General features: G+C 51.7%; 1 protein-coding gene across 1 annotated transcript in view; it reads left to right on the top strand.

Annotated features, from left to right (window-relative positions):
- Window positions 1-14972, top strand: part of COL15A1 (collagen, type XV, alpha 1) — a 120057-nt gene that overhangs the window by 53056 nt on the left and 52029 nt on the right. The window contains exons 8-15 of the mRNA XM_008568787.1: window positions 1419-1553; window positions 2846-2998; window positions 4888-5037; window positions 5509-5649; window positions 10286-10339; window positions 11793-11852; window positions 13444-13536; window positions 14730-14855. Coding sequence (XP_008567009.1) covers window positions 1419-1553; window positions 2846-2998; window positions 4888-5037; window positions 5509-5649; window positions 10286-10339; window positions 11793-11852; window positions 13444-13536; window positions 14730-14855 — 912 coding nt within the window. The remainder of the gene's footprint in view (window positions 1-1418; window positions 1554-2845; window positions 2999-4887; window positions 5038-5508; window positions 5650-10285; window positions 10340-11792; window positions 11853-13443; window positions 13537-14729; window positions 14856-14972) is intronic.

The following is a 14972-nucleotide window of genomic DNA, read 5'->3' as shown; positions in this document are numbered from 1 at the left end:
CCCCCGCTTTTCACCTTTCCTCCCCCTCTACCTCCTTCTCCAGACTCTGTATCTAGATGACTCCCTACTTTCACCTTTTGTCTTCCCTGGAGAGAATCAGACACCAGTCCCGATGTCTCCCAAATTCCAAGGATACATATCCAGCTCACCCAATCGTTTATGGTGGGGAGAGAGGGAGAAAAGCCACAGCACACTGAAGATTCCCTCTACAGGAATTCTTACTCTCCCGTCACTCAGCCCCACGATGAACCCTTTTCTTAGAGAGCCCGAGGGAGGGGATGATGTCATTTCATTGTCTGGTAGCATGCTCCACAAGTGGCCTGGCCACTCCTTTTAGCCTGTGGAGGTTACCTGTTGCCTGTGGAGTTGTACTTGCACGTTGGGGCTTACCTGATGTTGAGTCAGAAAGGCTCTCATTTTAACATCCTGTGACATCATCTCTCCTCTAACTGATATTGGAACAGTTATTCTGCAGGGATTTCATGCATTATATAAAAAAAGGGCTCTGTGGTCAAATAAGTTTGGGAAATACTCCACTCATTTCATAGGCTCTGAGAAGTCCTGCAGCAACGAAATCTAGCTAGTGCTCTTAGTATTCAACAGAACTACTTTTTTTGCAGGAAAACAAAATCAAAAAACAAAAACTTTTTTTTTTTTTTTTGTCTTTTTTTGTTACCGGTAAGGGGATCGCAACCCTTGGCTTGGTTTCACCCGCACCGTGCTCAGCCAGTGAGCACACTGGCCATCCCTATATAGGATCCGAACCCGCGGTGGGAGCGCTGCTGCGCTCCCAAGCACCGCACTCTCCTGAGTGCGCCGTGGGGCCGGCCCAAAAAACAAAAACTTTTGAAAACAAAGATAAAACAGTCAGTTTGATGACACCAGCAGCCAAAGCTTCTCTCTGTTTCCATTTCCCCCATTACTGTGTAACCTTCAGAGAATCTGCCTGTGTATTTCCCAAAGGAAACTGAGTCAAAGGGAAAGAGAGGAAGCAGGAGTGTCTGGTCTGGGGAAGGCTGTGGAGGACGGAGGTGCTGCCTGCATGTCTCTGAAGCACCATCACGGGCAGAGCCACCAAGCTTATGGCTCCTGGACAGGCACATGGGGAGGTCGACTGGAGGCAGATGTGTCTCTACAGAAGCATCGAGAGCTGGAGCAGACAGACCCAGGAACAGTGGTCTCCCTGTCACTGGAGGTGAAACAGAGGCTCTGAATCACACACAACACCTAGGTGCTTGGGCGATCTCTCTTGTCATGGAGCTAGAGTGAAATCTTAGATATGACAGTGTCTGAGGTAAAGAAGCCACAGAAGTGCAGGTTGTTGGAGCAGCCCAGGCAATCTGTTCTCTCCAGCCACAGGCATGTTGATCCGGGCAAGGAGCCAGTGACATGGTCTCTTGTGCTGTCTTTGTTTTCAGGGTTTAGCAGCAACAGCAGCAGGGGCAGCCGAGGGGCCCACCAGTGCTGCCAGGGAAGCAGAGGCTGGCAGTGTGCCCACTGGGGAGCCAACGCTGTCCATGTCCACTCAGAGCTCCGGGGAGGATGTCACTCCAGTAAGTAGCTCCGAGTGCAAGCTCCACTTCACCTGCTTCTGGGGGACAGGGGCGTCTCACGTGGGAGCAGTCACTGGCCTTCCTCATCTGTCTGCAAGGTGCAGAGTGATGGCCTTGTGGGGCCAGGGCGTGTAGTGACCGCCGATGTTTACAGAGCACTGTGCTGCACTGTGGTGGCCCCTAGGCCTGGTTGCAGGGATTGAGGGTAAATAAGATATACCTGGTTCCCAGGGATAAGAGTGAAAATCAGTGAAGCACAGGATGCTCTGGGAGCACAGAAGAGGGTCCAGAATCCAGATTTGGGGTCAAGGAAGCCTTCTTGGGGAAAGGCTGTCATAGGTGAGGCCAGGAGCATGAGTAGAAGAAGCCTAGCAGATGGGGGTGAGACGGGTGTTCCAGGAAGGGGGCCAGCAGGAGCAAAGACCTGGGGTCACCAGTGGAAACCTAAAGAAGTGCGATGTGCCTGCTCCTGCGGGGGCTCAGACGTGAGCCGGGGACGGGGGAGGTGGCTGGAGAGGCCTACAGGACCACAGAGGGCTTTGGGAGCCACATGAGGAGCCTGAGAGGATCCAGCAGAAATGGGAAGTGCATTAGTCAGATTAGAATTCCAGAAAGATCACCCTGACTGCGGAGTGGAGAGTGGATGGGGGAAGCAAACATGGACACAGGGGATTGGTTTGGAGGCTGTGTCTGGAGTCCAGGTGAGCAGTGGAGTTAGCTTACCCTACGGTGATGTCAACAGTGCTCTATCCTGCCAAAAGTCCCAGTGAGTTAAGGACTGAGAAGTGGCCACTGGACTTGTAAATGTGACAGTGAGTGACTTTGGGGAGAATAGGGATGTGGGAAGGGTGAAAGCCAGATGGCACTGGGCTAGGGGCACCGTGTGGCAGGAAGTGGTCAACGAGTGTAGACAGCTCCTTCAACAAGAAAGCTGTGGAGCCTGAGGACCTGGGTTTTTGTCCCAATACAACAGCTTAAGCACCAGGAGAAGCGCCACTCTCAGGAGTAGGGGACAGAGTTGGAAAGGGCTGCTGGTGAGCACATGGCACTCGAGGTTAGCAGGGAGGAGCTGGGTGAACCTGTGTAGGTGGGTGCTGGGTGGGGACTCGCACCTTGGGTGGTGTGTGGAGTCCAGCTTTCTGTAGTGACGCCACATGGCTGTGCAAGCGCTTTGAAGGTGAGGGAGAGAAACGACGCAGCTGCAGGAGGTGCCTGCCGTCTGCTCCCTCCAGCCACAGCCAGTGAGTCAGGACTGTGGATCCACTGACGTGGCCTCTCGTGATGTCCTTCAGGGTCCAGATGATGAGGAAGGTTTAGCAGCGACAGCAGCAGGGGAGGCCGAGTTGCCGGTCAGCACTGCCGGGGAAGCAGAGGCCAGCAGTGTGCCCACTGGGGCGCCAGCCTTCTCCATGTCCACCCAGAGCCCGGGGGAAGTGGCCACTCCGGTAAGGAGCGTAAAGCACTGAGGGGTCGAGGTCACAGCTGGGAGCAGCCTCTGGCCTTGTCAGAGTGTGGGTCTCATTCTGCCCGGCAAAGTCAGAGGAGCGTGAGTGGGGAGGGGCACCTCTCTGACCACATGCTCCCCCAAGGTGGAGTCTGCCAGGGCCTGGGTGAGTGTAAAGCCCCTGCTCAGGGGGGGCTCAGAGAGGTGGGGTGAGTCCCGGGCCTGCAGGCAGGGCCCTGCTGTCTCCAGCAGCAGGGGGTCCAGTGCCAGAGCAGAGGGGTGAGGGCTGCGATGGAGGTCACAGCAGGGGCAGAGGGCAGCAGAGGGCACAGCCAGGTCTTCTCAGCTCTCTTGTCCTGCAGTGTGGAGACACCATGCCCGCCTCCTGGAGGCAGGACACAAGCATTACAGGGCACTCGGCAAGTGTCATCCCTATGACGGATGCCCTCAAGTTCTTCTAGCTCAACAGACTCAAACCAAAACCCCTCACTTCTGCTCCTCTTGTGTTCCCACTTCAGGCAAATGGGATCTTTGTCCTGCAGTCGCCCAATCCAGAATTCTCTTCCCTCCTCCTTGCATCCCACATCCCGTGGAGCATCAAGCCTTGTTGATTTTTCTACCTAAACACGTCGTGAGCCCTGGCGATTGCTAAGGGCCTGCCTGGCCTCTTCTGTCCGCTCTCATGCCCCTCTTTGGGGGTGTCCTGTCGCTCTTCCTGCACACTCAGCTGCTCCTCGGCCTGAAAGGCCTGGCAGGGTCCCCTGGCCAGCCTTGACGACCACGTCTTGGGCCACTCTCCCCGCTCTTGGCACTCCAGGCTCTTCCTCCTGCCCTCTCCCACACCCTCTCCTCTCTGCTCGGAACCTGTTGTCCCTCCTCTTCTTTTAATCTTGCTTAGAGTTTAGCTCAAACACCACTTCCTCAAGAAGGTGCGTCCCACACCGTGGGTCTCCCATCAGACACATTCGTGACACCCCTTTCTTGTCCAGGAAGGCCTCATCATAATTGCCATTAGTAATGCACTTGAACGGTTGTGTCTGGCTCGCTCCCGGAACGTAAGCTCTGAGAGGACGGGGATTCCATGCGTCTTGCTTGTTGAGATGCTTCAGTCCTGACCGTGGTAGGCCCTGAGTGAACATTTGCTGAGCGAATGAATGCTGAGGTCACCAGGCCACCACAGATCAGCAGCCCTGGCCTTTGAGGTCGCTGCACGAACTTGCTCCTTGGGTCTGTCTCACACTGGTCAGGCAGCCTTCCAGCTCTGGCATAATGTCCATGCAGGGAAACTTGACAGTGGGACGACACACGCCGACCAGCTGACAGAGCCCTCCAGGCCGCGTGGTAGTTATACGGATATTTCAATGAACAAATTCCTCTCCTCCTGCTTACTCTTCCCTCCTCCTCCTCCTCTCCCTCCTCGCCCCTTCCCTTTCTTTCTCCTCACTCCCTTCCCTCCCCTCCCCATCGCCCTCTCCCTTTCTTCTTTCAAGAAGCACTTATCACAGGGTGTGAAAACCAGGGGTGAGGTCTCAGCTCCAAGTCCTAGCTTAATAGAAACTAGACCTCCACCATCAGAGCTGTCTGAACATAGAGGGCTGCCCGTGGAGGTGGCTCCCTGTGACTGGAGGTATGCAAGCTAAGGCTGGAGAAGCAGTTGACAGACCTGTGCTAGGGGAACTCTGGGGTGGTTGGAGATGCCCTGAAAGGTGCATCCTGACCCAGGAGCTCCAGGAGTCTGCAGGGTAGGGCGTCATCCTGGAAGGGCAATGGCAAGGCAGTTATGGGGATGCCAGTTATCTGACAGCCCGGTGGTTCCTCCCTGCACCCACACACCCACCCAACCAGGGGCAGAGCCAAATGGCACAACCCGTCATGCCAATTTTCTTTCAGGGTCCAAACGGTGAAGAAAGCTTTACAATAGCTGCAGCCGCAACAGAAATGCCACTCAGCACTTTCGAGGAAGAGGAGGCCAGCGGGGTCCCCACGGATGGCATGGCTCCCCTCACAGCCACAGCAGCCCCTGGGCAATTGGTCACTTCTGTAAGTGTCATCCAGTGTCCCTCCAGCTCACAGGGGTGAGGGGGTCAGCGTGATGGGGCAGGGGCGGGGTCGGCCTTCGCAGAGGCCATGCTCCTTGAGCCTCATTCTGAGCATGAGTCTGGCTAGGGAAGAGCATGCAGAGGGGTCAGGCGTTGGGGTTTTGCCTGGACCCTGCTGCCTCCCAGCTTTGTCCAAGAAGAAGCTTCTCAGAGACGAATGGTCCAAAGTTGGAGGTGGGGGGCAGTGAGCACCCCATGCCTGGGGATGGGCTAAGCCCTTAGAGGAGATGCATATTTCAGAAGCAGGTGTGCGGGACTGTGCTTCTGTGGGTGTGCTGGGGTGATGACGGTTGTAAGTAAGAAAGTGTTTTGAACTTGGGCTGGCACTGTGTGAATGACAGTTACAACAGCTCCCCGCAGCCGTGTGTCCGTGGCATCATGGACTGATTGCGCACACTGGTTTTGTTTTCAGGTACCTGGCGATGAAGACTTGCCAGCAGCCACAGCAGAGGGGCCCTTTACCTCAACTAGAGGAGAAGAGTCCCATGACACTCCGCCTGACGGGCCGCCGCTCCCCATACCCACGGTGGCCCCTGAGACAGGGGTCACTCTGGTAAGTGGAGGTGTAGAGATTCAGCCTGGCAGATCTGACGGTGGGTGAGGGAGAGAAAGAAAGGCTGGAGTTGTGGGAGGGACCAGCCCCTGGCTCTCTCGGAGGTGGGTTTTCATTTTGGTTGGCAAATGTGGGCATTGGAGGGCCTTCAACCTGGGGAACACGCAAGGAAACTGCAGTTTGTAGAGGAGAAAGCAAGAGGTACAAACCAAGGGGACCCAGCCTTGTGTCCCGAGCTGCCCTTTCTAACTGAAGCGAGATCTTTCTAACAAGCAGCACTGTCCAAAGACGCAAAAGCTAACTATGAGACGTGGCGGGGACTGTAGAGGGGGTGGAAGCCTAGAAGGTGGTGCGGCGGTGACCTTCAAGTCCCTTCCCACATGAGTTTCTATGATTCTGGGCTACAACTGCGTGACCTTAAGCACAACCTTTCATTTCTCTGGGCCTTAGTTTCCCCCTCTGTGAAAGAGGCAGTGTGAGGTCAGATCAGAGAGTGTCTGGAAAGCTCTGTATACACACATGGGGTGTCATTGCTGGAGGGCTGCTGTAACTTTGTATTTTATAAATGGGTACTTAGAGCTGGCCCTTAGCTTGTGTCAAGTAGGGGATAAAACTGCTCTTCAAACATGAATTTATTTTTAAGGGAAAACATCCCACTGGTGACCAGCTTGGGCTCATCAGTTCCCCAAGCAACACCCGGTCGTGTACACTTTGAAAGCCACAACTCAAGCTATGGTCATGTGGTCCATGGTCCACACTGCTCCAGGACAGGCCTGTGAGGGGAGGGGCCGTAGATCGGGAGGTCGGGGATCCCAACTGGAGTCCTGAATGCCCCCTGCTCACGGGCCTCTTCTAGTGTCCCACTGGTCACCATGCTGCTTACTGCCTCTTTGTGTACAGCTGTCCTCCACGCATTCATTGATTTGCTCGTTGACTGAATGCAGCAACTCTGGGCCCTCAGTCCAGACACTTGGAGATAGAGGTGAATATGTCCTCGCTCCTGTCCCCAAGGAATTCAGTCTAGGGGAAGGAAATAAACTGGCTGAACTGACACTGATAAAGCACTGTGCGTTCTGAGTTTATCTGAGTCTGTACACAGCACTACTCTGGTGCCAGGTGAATACTGTCCATTCTAGGGGAGGGAAGTGGGACTTGGAGACAGAGGTGCGAGCTGAGCCGGACGTGCTGGCTGCAGAGCTTGGGCTCTTGAGCATCATGGCTGCTGCTCTCGTCTGTGAGAGTGTGGTGCGGTGGAAAGACCCAAGACAGAGCCAGGAACAAGTAGGGGATAAAACTGCTCTTCAAACATGAATTTATTTTTAAGGGAAAACATCCCACTGGTGACCAGCTTGGGCTCATCAGTTCCCCAAGCAACACCCGGTCGTGTACACTTTGAAAGCCACAACTCAAGCTATGGTCATGTGGTCCATGGTCCACACTGCTCCAGGACAGGCCTGTGAGGGGAGGGGCCGTAGATCGGGAGGTCGGGGATCCCAACTGGAGTCCTGAATGCCCCCTGCTCACGGGCCTCTTCTAGTGTCCCACTGGTCACCATGCTGCTTACTGCCTCTTTGTGTACAGCTGTCCTCCACGCATTCATTGATTTGCTCGTTGACTGAATGCAGTAACTCTGGGCCCTCAGTCCAGACACTTGGAGATAGAGGTGAATATGTCCTCGCTCCTGTCCCCAAGGAATTCAGTCTAGGGGAAGGAAATAAACTGGCTGAACTGACACTGATAAAGCACTGTGCGTTCTGAGTTTATCTGAGTCTGTACACAGCACTACTCTGGTGCCAGGTGAATACTGTCCATTCTAGGGGAGGGAAGTGGGACTTGGAGACAGAGGTGCGAGCTGAGCCGGATGTGCTGGCTGCAGAGCTTGGGCTCTTGAGCATCACGGCTGCTGCTCTCGTCCGTGAGAGTGTGGTGCGGTGGAAAGACCCAAGACAGAGCCAGGAGGCCAAGGTTCCACCTCCAGGGACACCACAACTCTGTCATCACCTATAAGAGGAGGAAGGTGAACAGGAACTCTGGTTGCACATTAGAGACACTGGGAAGCTTAAGACAACACAGTTGCCTGAGTCCAATGCCAGACCAAGTAAGTGAGACACTGGGGCTGGGGCTCAGCACCCCTAGGGGTGCTAATGGGCCCCCAGCCCACATACTTCCTAAACAAGTCCCTGTCCCCTTCTGCTCTCAACCACAAGGGATGTGCAAAAATCTAAGACCAGATCTCCCCTGAGTGGTGCCACAGCAGGTACAGAGAGATCCAGTTCTCCCTTTTCTCTCTCTTTTTAACTTTTTATTATTGAAAATGCAAAAAATTTACAAAAGGGCTTAGATTAGTATAATTAACCCTCCCCCATCTCACACACACGCACACACACACTCATCACTCAGTTTGAACAATTATCGATATTTGCCCATCTGGCTTTATCTCTTCCGCCTCCTACCACCATCTTTTTTGGAGGGAGGGGAAAGCTGGATTATTTAAAAGCAAATCCCAAATAGCATATCATTTAACTGGTGAATAATTCAATGTGTATCACTCATAGAATGATCTGGAACTTTCTAAATTATTTTTTGGTCATAGCTACAATGTCATTATCCATCTGACATATTAACAATGGTTGCTTTATATTATCGAATACCCTGTTTTGGGGGGCGGGTTAAAAAATAACTTTTTACAGTGAGTTTATTTGAATCTGAATTCAAACAGGGTCTATACATTGCATTTGGTTGATATGTCTCTTGAGTTTCTTTTAATCTCTCGTTGTCTCCCACTTTCTTTTTTCTTTCTGCCACTGATTTGTTGAAGAAACTGGGTGAGTTGTTCTTAGATCCTTTGTCTTCTGCTTTGAGAAGTTGGCCTGGTGAGACCAGCTGTGCTCGTGGGAGAGCTAAGGGATTCCTACTTCTGGGAAACTTATCCATATACATCTATTAACAACTATGAAAATGCATATTGTCGACACAGAAACTTCCAGGAATCGATCAATGGAGATAGTCTGATATTTAAAAAAGGCTTTGTTTACAAAAGTATTGTCTGTAATAGAGAAAAATTTGGCATGATTTAATTAGCCAACAATAGGGGGTTAACTGAAGTTTATTCAAATAATGGGACATTACACAGCTATTAAAATTATGTTTACTAGAAGTAATATATTTAGTGATGGGTGGAAATGCTACCATATAATGTTAAGTGAAAGAAGCTGGTTATAAACTTGAGCAGTATATTGTGTGGTCTTAACTATTCAAAAATATGCACATGTCAAAACACTAGAAGGAAATACCCTCTGTACATGTTAGCAGTTGTTGTCTCAGAGTGGTGGACCCATGGGAGGTTGTTAGGTTCTTAATATATTTTGGTGTCTTCCAAAAAAGCTCTAAGGGAAGAAGAGAAAGAGAGAGGGATGGAGAGAGGGAGAGAGAGAGAAAGAGAAAGGGAGAAAGAAGAGCAGAGCACACAGTATCTCCTCCTGGCACATAATTGATGAAGACAGGTCACTGCCAAGTGCCTGTGTGGGGAACCTGCTGTGAACCGAAACAGATGCTCCAGTTCCTGAGCAGATAGTTTGGAAGCACGATAAGGATGGTCAAGAGGGCACCCACTGTGGAATATCGTTAGGATCATTTTGAATCTGAGTCACCCAAGGCAGTGTAGCTTGCTGGGTTAGAAGCGGCATCCAAGCCTGGCTCTGCACATGTCTGGGACCATTTCTTCACCTCTGGCTGTCTCAGTACACTCATGCATAAAATGGGGATCATGATCATAGTACCTGTCTCTTGACTTGTTATGAAGATTAAATGAATTAATACGTGGAAAATGTTACCTAGCACATAGCACCTGCTCAATAAATTCACTATATAGAATTATTTTGCAGATGAGTCCCAGAGAAAGTTAAGGATTTGCTTAAGGTCACACAGCTCCCAGGGGTCAAGTAGCGGTGAGGGTCTTGATATCTGGACTTTTGGCCTTTTTTTTGCACTGTCCACAACCATCATTTTAGATATGAGCTAGAAGTTGGTTAGCAAAGCCCATAGTGGTTGAAATGAAGTCATTTCATTTCTAAGCACTGACTATATATTATAATCTTTTAGAGAACATATGGAGAACATTGCCCTTGAAATGAAGTAATATATTTAAAATCTGTGTTGTGGAACACTGGTAAAAGATAAGAATGATTGTCAGGTCTGGGTGACTCCGAATGCCGTGGTCTTCCTGCTAGTCATTTAGCAACTAGGCAGTGAGAGCCTGTTATCTGCTGGGTGCAGGACGCTGCAGTGACTAGACCGCCCCCTCTCACGGGGCTTGCTGACTCCAGTCCCGGGCAAGCCCCAGCTCACTGTGTTGTGGAACACTGGTAAAAGATAAGAATGATTGTCAGGTCTGGGTGACTCCGAATGCCATGGTCTTCCTGCTAGTCATTTAGCAACTAGGCAGTGAGAGCCTGTTATCTGCTGGGTGCAGGACGCTGCAGTGACTAGACAGCCCCCTCTCACGGGGCTTGCTGACTCCAGTCCCGGGCAAGCCCCAGCTCAATCCCAGCTCACTAACCAGGACCGGGGAATGTCATTAGAGCTCAGCAGCTCCATGTCCCAAAAACCCAGTTTTAACTAAATCTTCCTGTTTTAGGCTCAAGGAGTGCATGTGGGAATGAAAGGACAGGCTGGGCCCAAAGGAGAAAAGGTTCATACTGTGCCCATTCTGGAGAACACATTAGCTCCTGATCAAGTGTCCTGGGCATGTTATTTGGGGTTGATTTTGTGAATTCTGATCAAGGTGATAGTAGAAGCAGCAAGAGGACTGGGCCCAAAGTAGATCCAACTGAGAGTCTGAGAATCATGAAAACAGCACAGGGGCAGTTCCGGCTGAGTCTCTTCTTACCAGCTGGTGACCAGGTCCTTCCTTGACTTCCGTGGGCCTTGGGTTCCCCATCTGTAGTCAAAGGGTTCTTCTGATTCTGATGCTCTGTGTCTAAGCTCTGGACTCCGCTCCAGATTTTCTTCCTGGGAAAGTGTTGGGCAGTCAAGAGCTTCCAAGGACACAGACCTACATTTGCCTGTTAGTAGCTGTAGTATCTCAGGGAAGTTCCCAACCACTTCTTTGCTCCAGTTTCTTCATCTGTAAGATGGGGGTGGAGATGGTCGCCCTGTGGGGTGGGATGAAATGAGGTGATGCATATGGGAATGCCTTGTCTGGTTGTAGTCACCACGAAAGATAACGAATTCCTGTTACCGAAGCACCTGCTGATGTTAAACTATTCCCAAGGGGATGTATCTACAGCAACCCCGGTGCATGGTCCCAGAAGATCCTGCCCTAGGGCCTCTGGAGTCTGTCTACCAGGACATTGGAAGGGACAGCTGGGGCTGGGGAGGTGGGGATCCTCACTGCTGTCTGCCCCTGGCCACCTCAGTGGACTTCGGGTGTCAGCAGGGCTCTGGGGAGCAGCAGGGGCTCTGAGAGGGGGACAATCACAGCATATGTATTTTGGGATTTCACCGTTGACATCTCCACTCTCCTTTTAGTGGCTCAGCCATCCTGTCACCTTATTTGCCAGGGCAACCATTTCTCTGGACCCTTGTTGACAGCCAAAACCTCCCGGATGCCACTCTTTCTCATTTGTTTCTCTCCTTTCCAAGTGGGGGCTTCTGTCATTCTAAAAGCATTTCCTGAGCACCAGCCCTGTGCTGGATCCTGGGTCCTGGAGGTGATTTAGGCACTGTGCCTGCCCTCGAGGGCCCAGGGTCCTGGGGAGGCAGACACCGTAAAGACTACAGGAGCGGTGGGCAAGACAGGCTTCAGAGGCAGGCTGGGCTGGGCCTGGATACCGGTGCTCCGGCAGGTCACAGACCAGGGATGGGGAAAGCCTGAGGGGCCAGTGGGGGTGTGCAGAACTAGTCCACGCTGTTCAGCTCTTCCCAGCACATCCATCCACCCCACCAGTGTTGTGAGGAAACAAAGGGCTCCTGTGCCCTGAGGAGGACAAGGTGCCTCCTTGGGCTGTCTCTGTAAAGGACAATGCCTTTCTTCACTCCTGCGTAATTCTCATGTTAAGGATGAGCACAATTTCTACAGAAAGGAAAGGGGATGTAGGAAGAGGGGGTGCCCAGCGCTTCACTAACCATTCTGTTCTTTTTAGGGTGATGTGGGGGAGGGGTTTCCTGCCCCCGCTGGACCTTCTGAGCCTGCCAGACCCACGGTGAGATTCCCCCCAGGCTTGTCACACACACACACAGTGTGCAGGGACCAGGGATAAAGCAGAAACAGCCAGAGGCTGAGGATTCTTTTTGTCAGCCCCAAAGTAGCTTTCTGTCAGATCTCAGGGCTCTCTGCCTCTGCTAGAACCCTACAGTGTGCTCAGGAGCAGAGTTACTTATATCCAGTTTATATCCTGCCCCTTGAGTAGCCCAGAGGCTCCTCAAACTCAACATGTCCCAAACTGGACTCTTCACCTATATTAGTTTGTTTCTGTTGCTTATAACAAAATATCTGGAACTGGGTAATTTGTAAGAAAATGAAATGAATTGCTTACAGTTTTGGAAACTGGGAAATCCAAAGTCCAGGGAACACATCTGGTGAGGTTCTTCTTTAGTGGTGGCTTTACAGCAATGCAGGGCTCTCACATGGCAGAAAATGGCGAAGCAGACAGAGACCCTCACATACTCTCTTTTTAAAGCCCTCAGAACCATGTCCAGGACCACCATGAAGCCATCAACTTAATCACCTCTTCAAAGCCCCACCTTTCAATTACCGTAATAAGATTTACCACCCTCAACAGTTATAGTGGGAATGAAGCTTTTAGTGTATGGACTTTGGGGGACACAATTCAATCAACCCATAGTACCACCTGTGCCCAGAGCTGCTCCTCCTCCTGGGCTCCCCATCTCCCTGGTCACTAAGGGAGAAACCAGGAAGCGTCCTCAAGTGTTCCTCTCCCTCCTGCACCCCATCCAGTGCATCCCCAAGTCCTCCGAGTGAGCTGTGCAGTGCTGCCTCCTCCCTCAGACTGTGGCAGCAGCTCCTAATTGGTCTCCCCGCCTCTGTTATCACCACCTCTTTTCCCACCCACATATACCTGACACCGTGACCTTCCTAAACCCAGCTCTAACCCTGAGACTCAGCTCCTTCTCAGAGCCTCTCAACAGATGCTCAATACACTTACGTTCAGTGGTTGAATTAGGTCTTGCCTGGTTCCTGTTTCAGGAATTAAGTACCAGAAGGGTATTTTAAAAACTCCCTTTGGTTCTTTGGAAGAATTTGATGACATTTAACTAGTATGCACCGAGTGACTTCTCAGTGCCAGATCTTGAACTCTAGACTCTGTGCTGAACTCTGGACACCCAGTGTGTCTCAGGATTGGGCACACTCTGGAGCAGCCCTAGTCTAGAGGGACCGACAGACACACGCATAACTAAGCTTCAAGCCGGGTGGTCCTAACACCCAATTGAGACTTTGATAAGCCAGTAGGAGTAGAGAAGAGGGAGAGATGAATTCTGCCTGAAAATGGGGTAGGAAGAGCTTCACAAAGGAGGTGACCGTGGAACAGGACCTTGAAGGATGAGTAGGGATTTGGAAGGCAGGAAGGAAAGGCAGGACTGGTCTCATGCAGGCTGCACAGCTGGGAGGCAGAGAGCATGGCCGGTAGCTGTAGAATGGAGTAGAGAAATCGCCAGAAGGAAAGTTGGGAGCAGAAGTTGTAGGGCTGCAGAAGCTGGGAAAACTTTCAGTGATATGGCTGTCCTTGGAGACTGGCAGCTGAATCCAAGTGTGGGAATTTCTTCTCTCTCCAGGTGGAAGTGGAGGCTGAGGGCTCCGGCCTGGGCTGGGGCTCAGACATCAGCTCTGGCTCCGGGCACCTGGCGGGCAGTGAGGAGCTGTTAAGAGTGAGTGTGAAGCATGACACCACGTGGTGTCTGGGACTGACTTCAAAATAATCCAGGAAGGAGGGACATGGGGGTGGGGAGATTGTAGATGAAGCCAGGTTAGCCACTGTTGAGGATTATTGGAGGTGAGTTCATGGGGGTTCATTATACTTTTCCCCTTACTTTTATGTGTTTGAAATTTTCCATTTTGATCAGTTTCCTTTTGTTTTAAGTGAGTATGAGCCTAAATTTGTATCCAGGACTCCCCTTCTCCACTTTCCTCCTTTCCTTAGCAGGCTTCCCAAGCAAGTTGTTCCAGAGAAAGCGTGCCCACTGACCCCCACCTCTACAAGGTGGCTTTTGATCCCCCCTTCACCCCTTATTCATTAGAGAGACCTACTGGCCTCTTCCTTGGGTAGCATTTTGCACTTTGGCTTCTAGAACCTTCTTGAAATTCTCCCTACTGTTAGGCAACCCCCTCTCTGCCTCCCCAGACTGCTCTTTCTCCCTCTTTGGCACCTCTTGGTCCCCCGGCCTCCTGCCCAAGGCTGGGTCTCCACGGGTCCCTCTCTAAATTGTCCCCTGCAGGGCTCCTCCCTTCTCCAGTTGCAGCTGGTGCCTCTGTCCCTGGCCCCCAACCTCCTCTCCTCCCCTTCCCCTGAGCACCTGTGCTGAATACCCAGTTAGAGGCTCCACTTGGCTGCCCCTCTGCCCACTGATCAGAGCCAGGGCAGGAAGGCTGCCCTCAGTGGTTGGGCAGAGTGGGAGCCAAATGGGTCTTCCATGCCGGTGGAATCAGCCAACCCGGCAAGAGGCTAAAGAGACTAGTACATTTCAGGAAGAGTTTTAACAACACAGCTAAAGAGGCAGTTTTCGACCTGCCTCACAGTTAATCAGAAAACTAAATTAGCTAGAGCACCTCTGAGAATTCCAACTAATTGGATCTTTTATTGTGTACACCCATTTGGGAGAAAACATGATATAATGGGCTCAGAAAGACCTAGATTCAAATTTCAGCTTTTCTATTACTAATGAGCTGCATGTGTGAGCCCTTGAATCACATGGTCTCACTGAGCCTCAATTTTCCCATCTGCTAAGTGGGAACACCAGTTCATACTTGTAGTGTTGTTATAAGAAATGGAGAGAATGTATGGAACACATGCTCGGTATATATTTACCCTCCCTCTTTAGTTCTAACAGTGTCTGTTTCTTAGGGTCCCCCAGGTCCCCCAGGCCCACCTGGCTTGCCTGGGATTCCAGGAAAGCCAGGAACTGATGTTTTCATGGGACCCCCTGGATCTCCTGGAGAGGATGGAGCTGCTGGTGAACCTGGGCCCCCGGTGAGCAGCTGAAGTCCTCTCTCCCTCTCTGTGGCCATGGGGCTTCCTTTAGCCAGGGAGGGGTGTGCAGATTGCAGACCCCAGCACTATCTAAGGTTCATGATGGAAAGGGAGCAG

This window comes from Galeopterus variegatus, unplaced genomic scaffold (assembly GCF_000696425.1).
Source record: "Galeopterus variegatus unplaced genomic scaffold, G_variegatus-3.0.2 Scaffold442, whole genome shotgun sequence".
Classification (NCBI taxonomy): Eukaryota; Metazoa; Chordata; class Mammalia; order Dermoptera; family Cynocephalidae; genus Galeopterus; species Galeopterus variegatus.
This window is presented reverse-complemented; position numbering and strand designations above follow the sequence as displayed.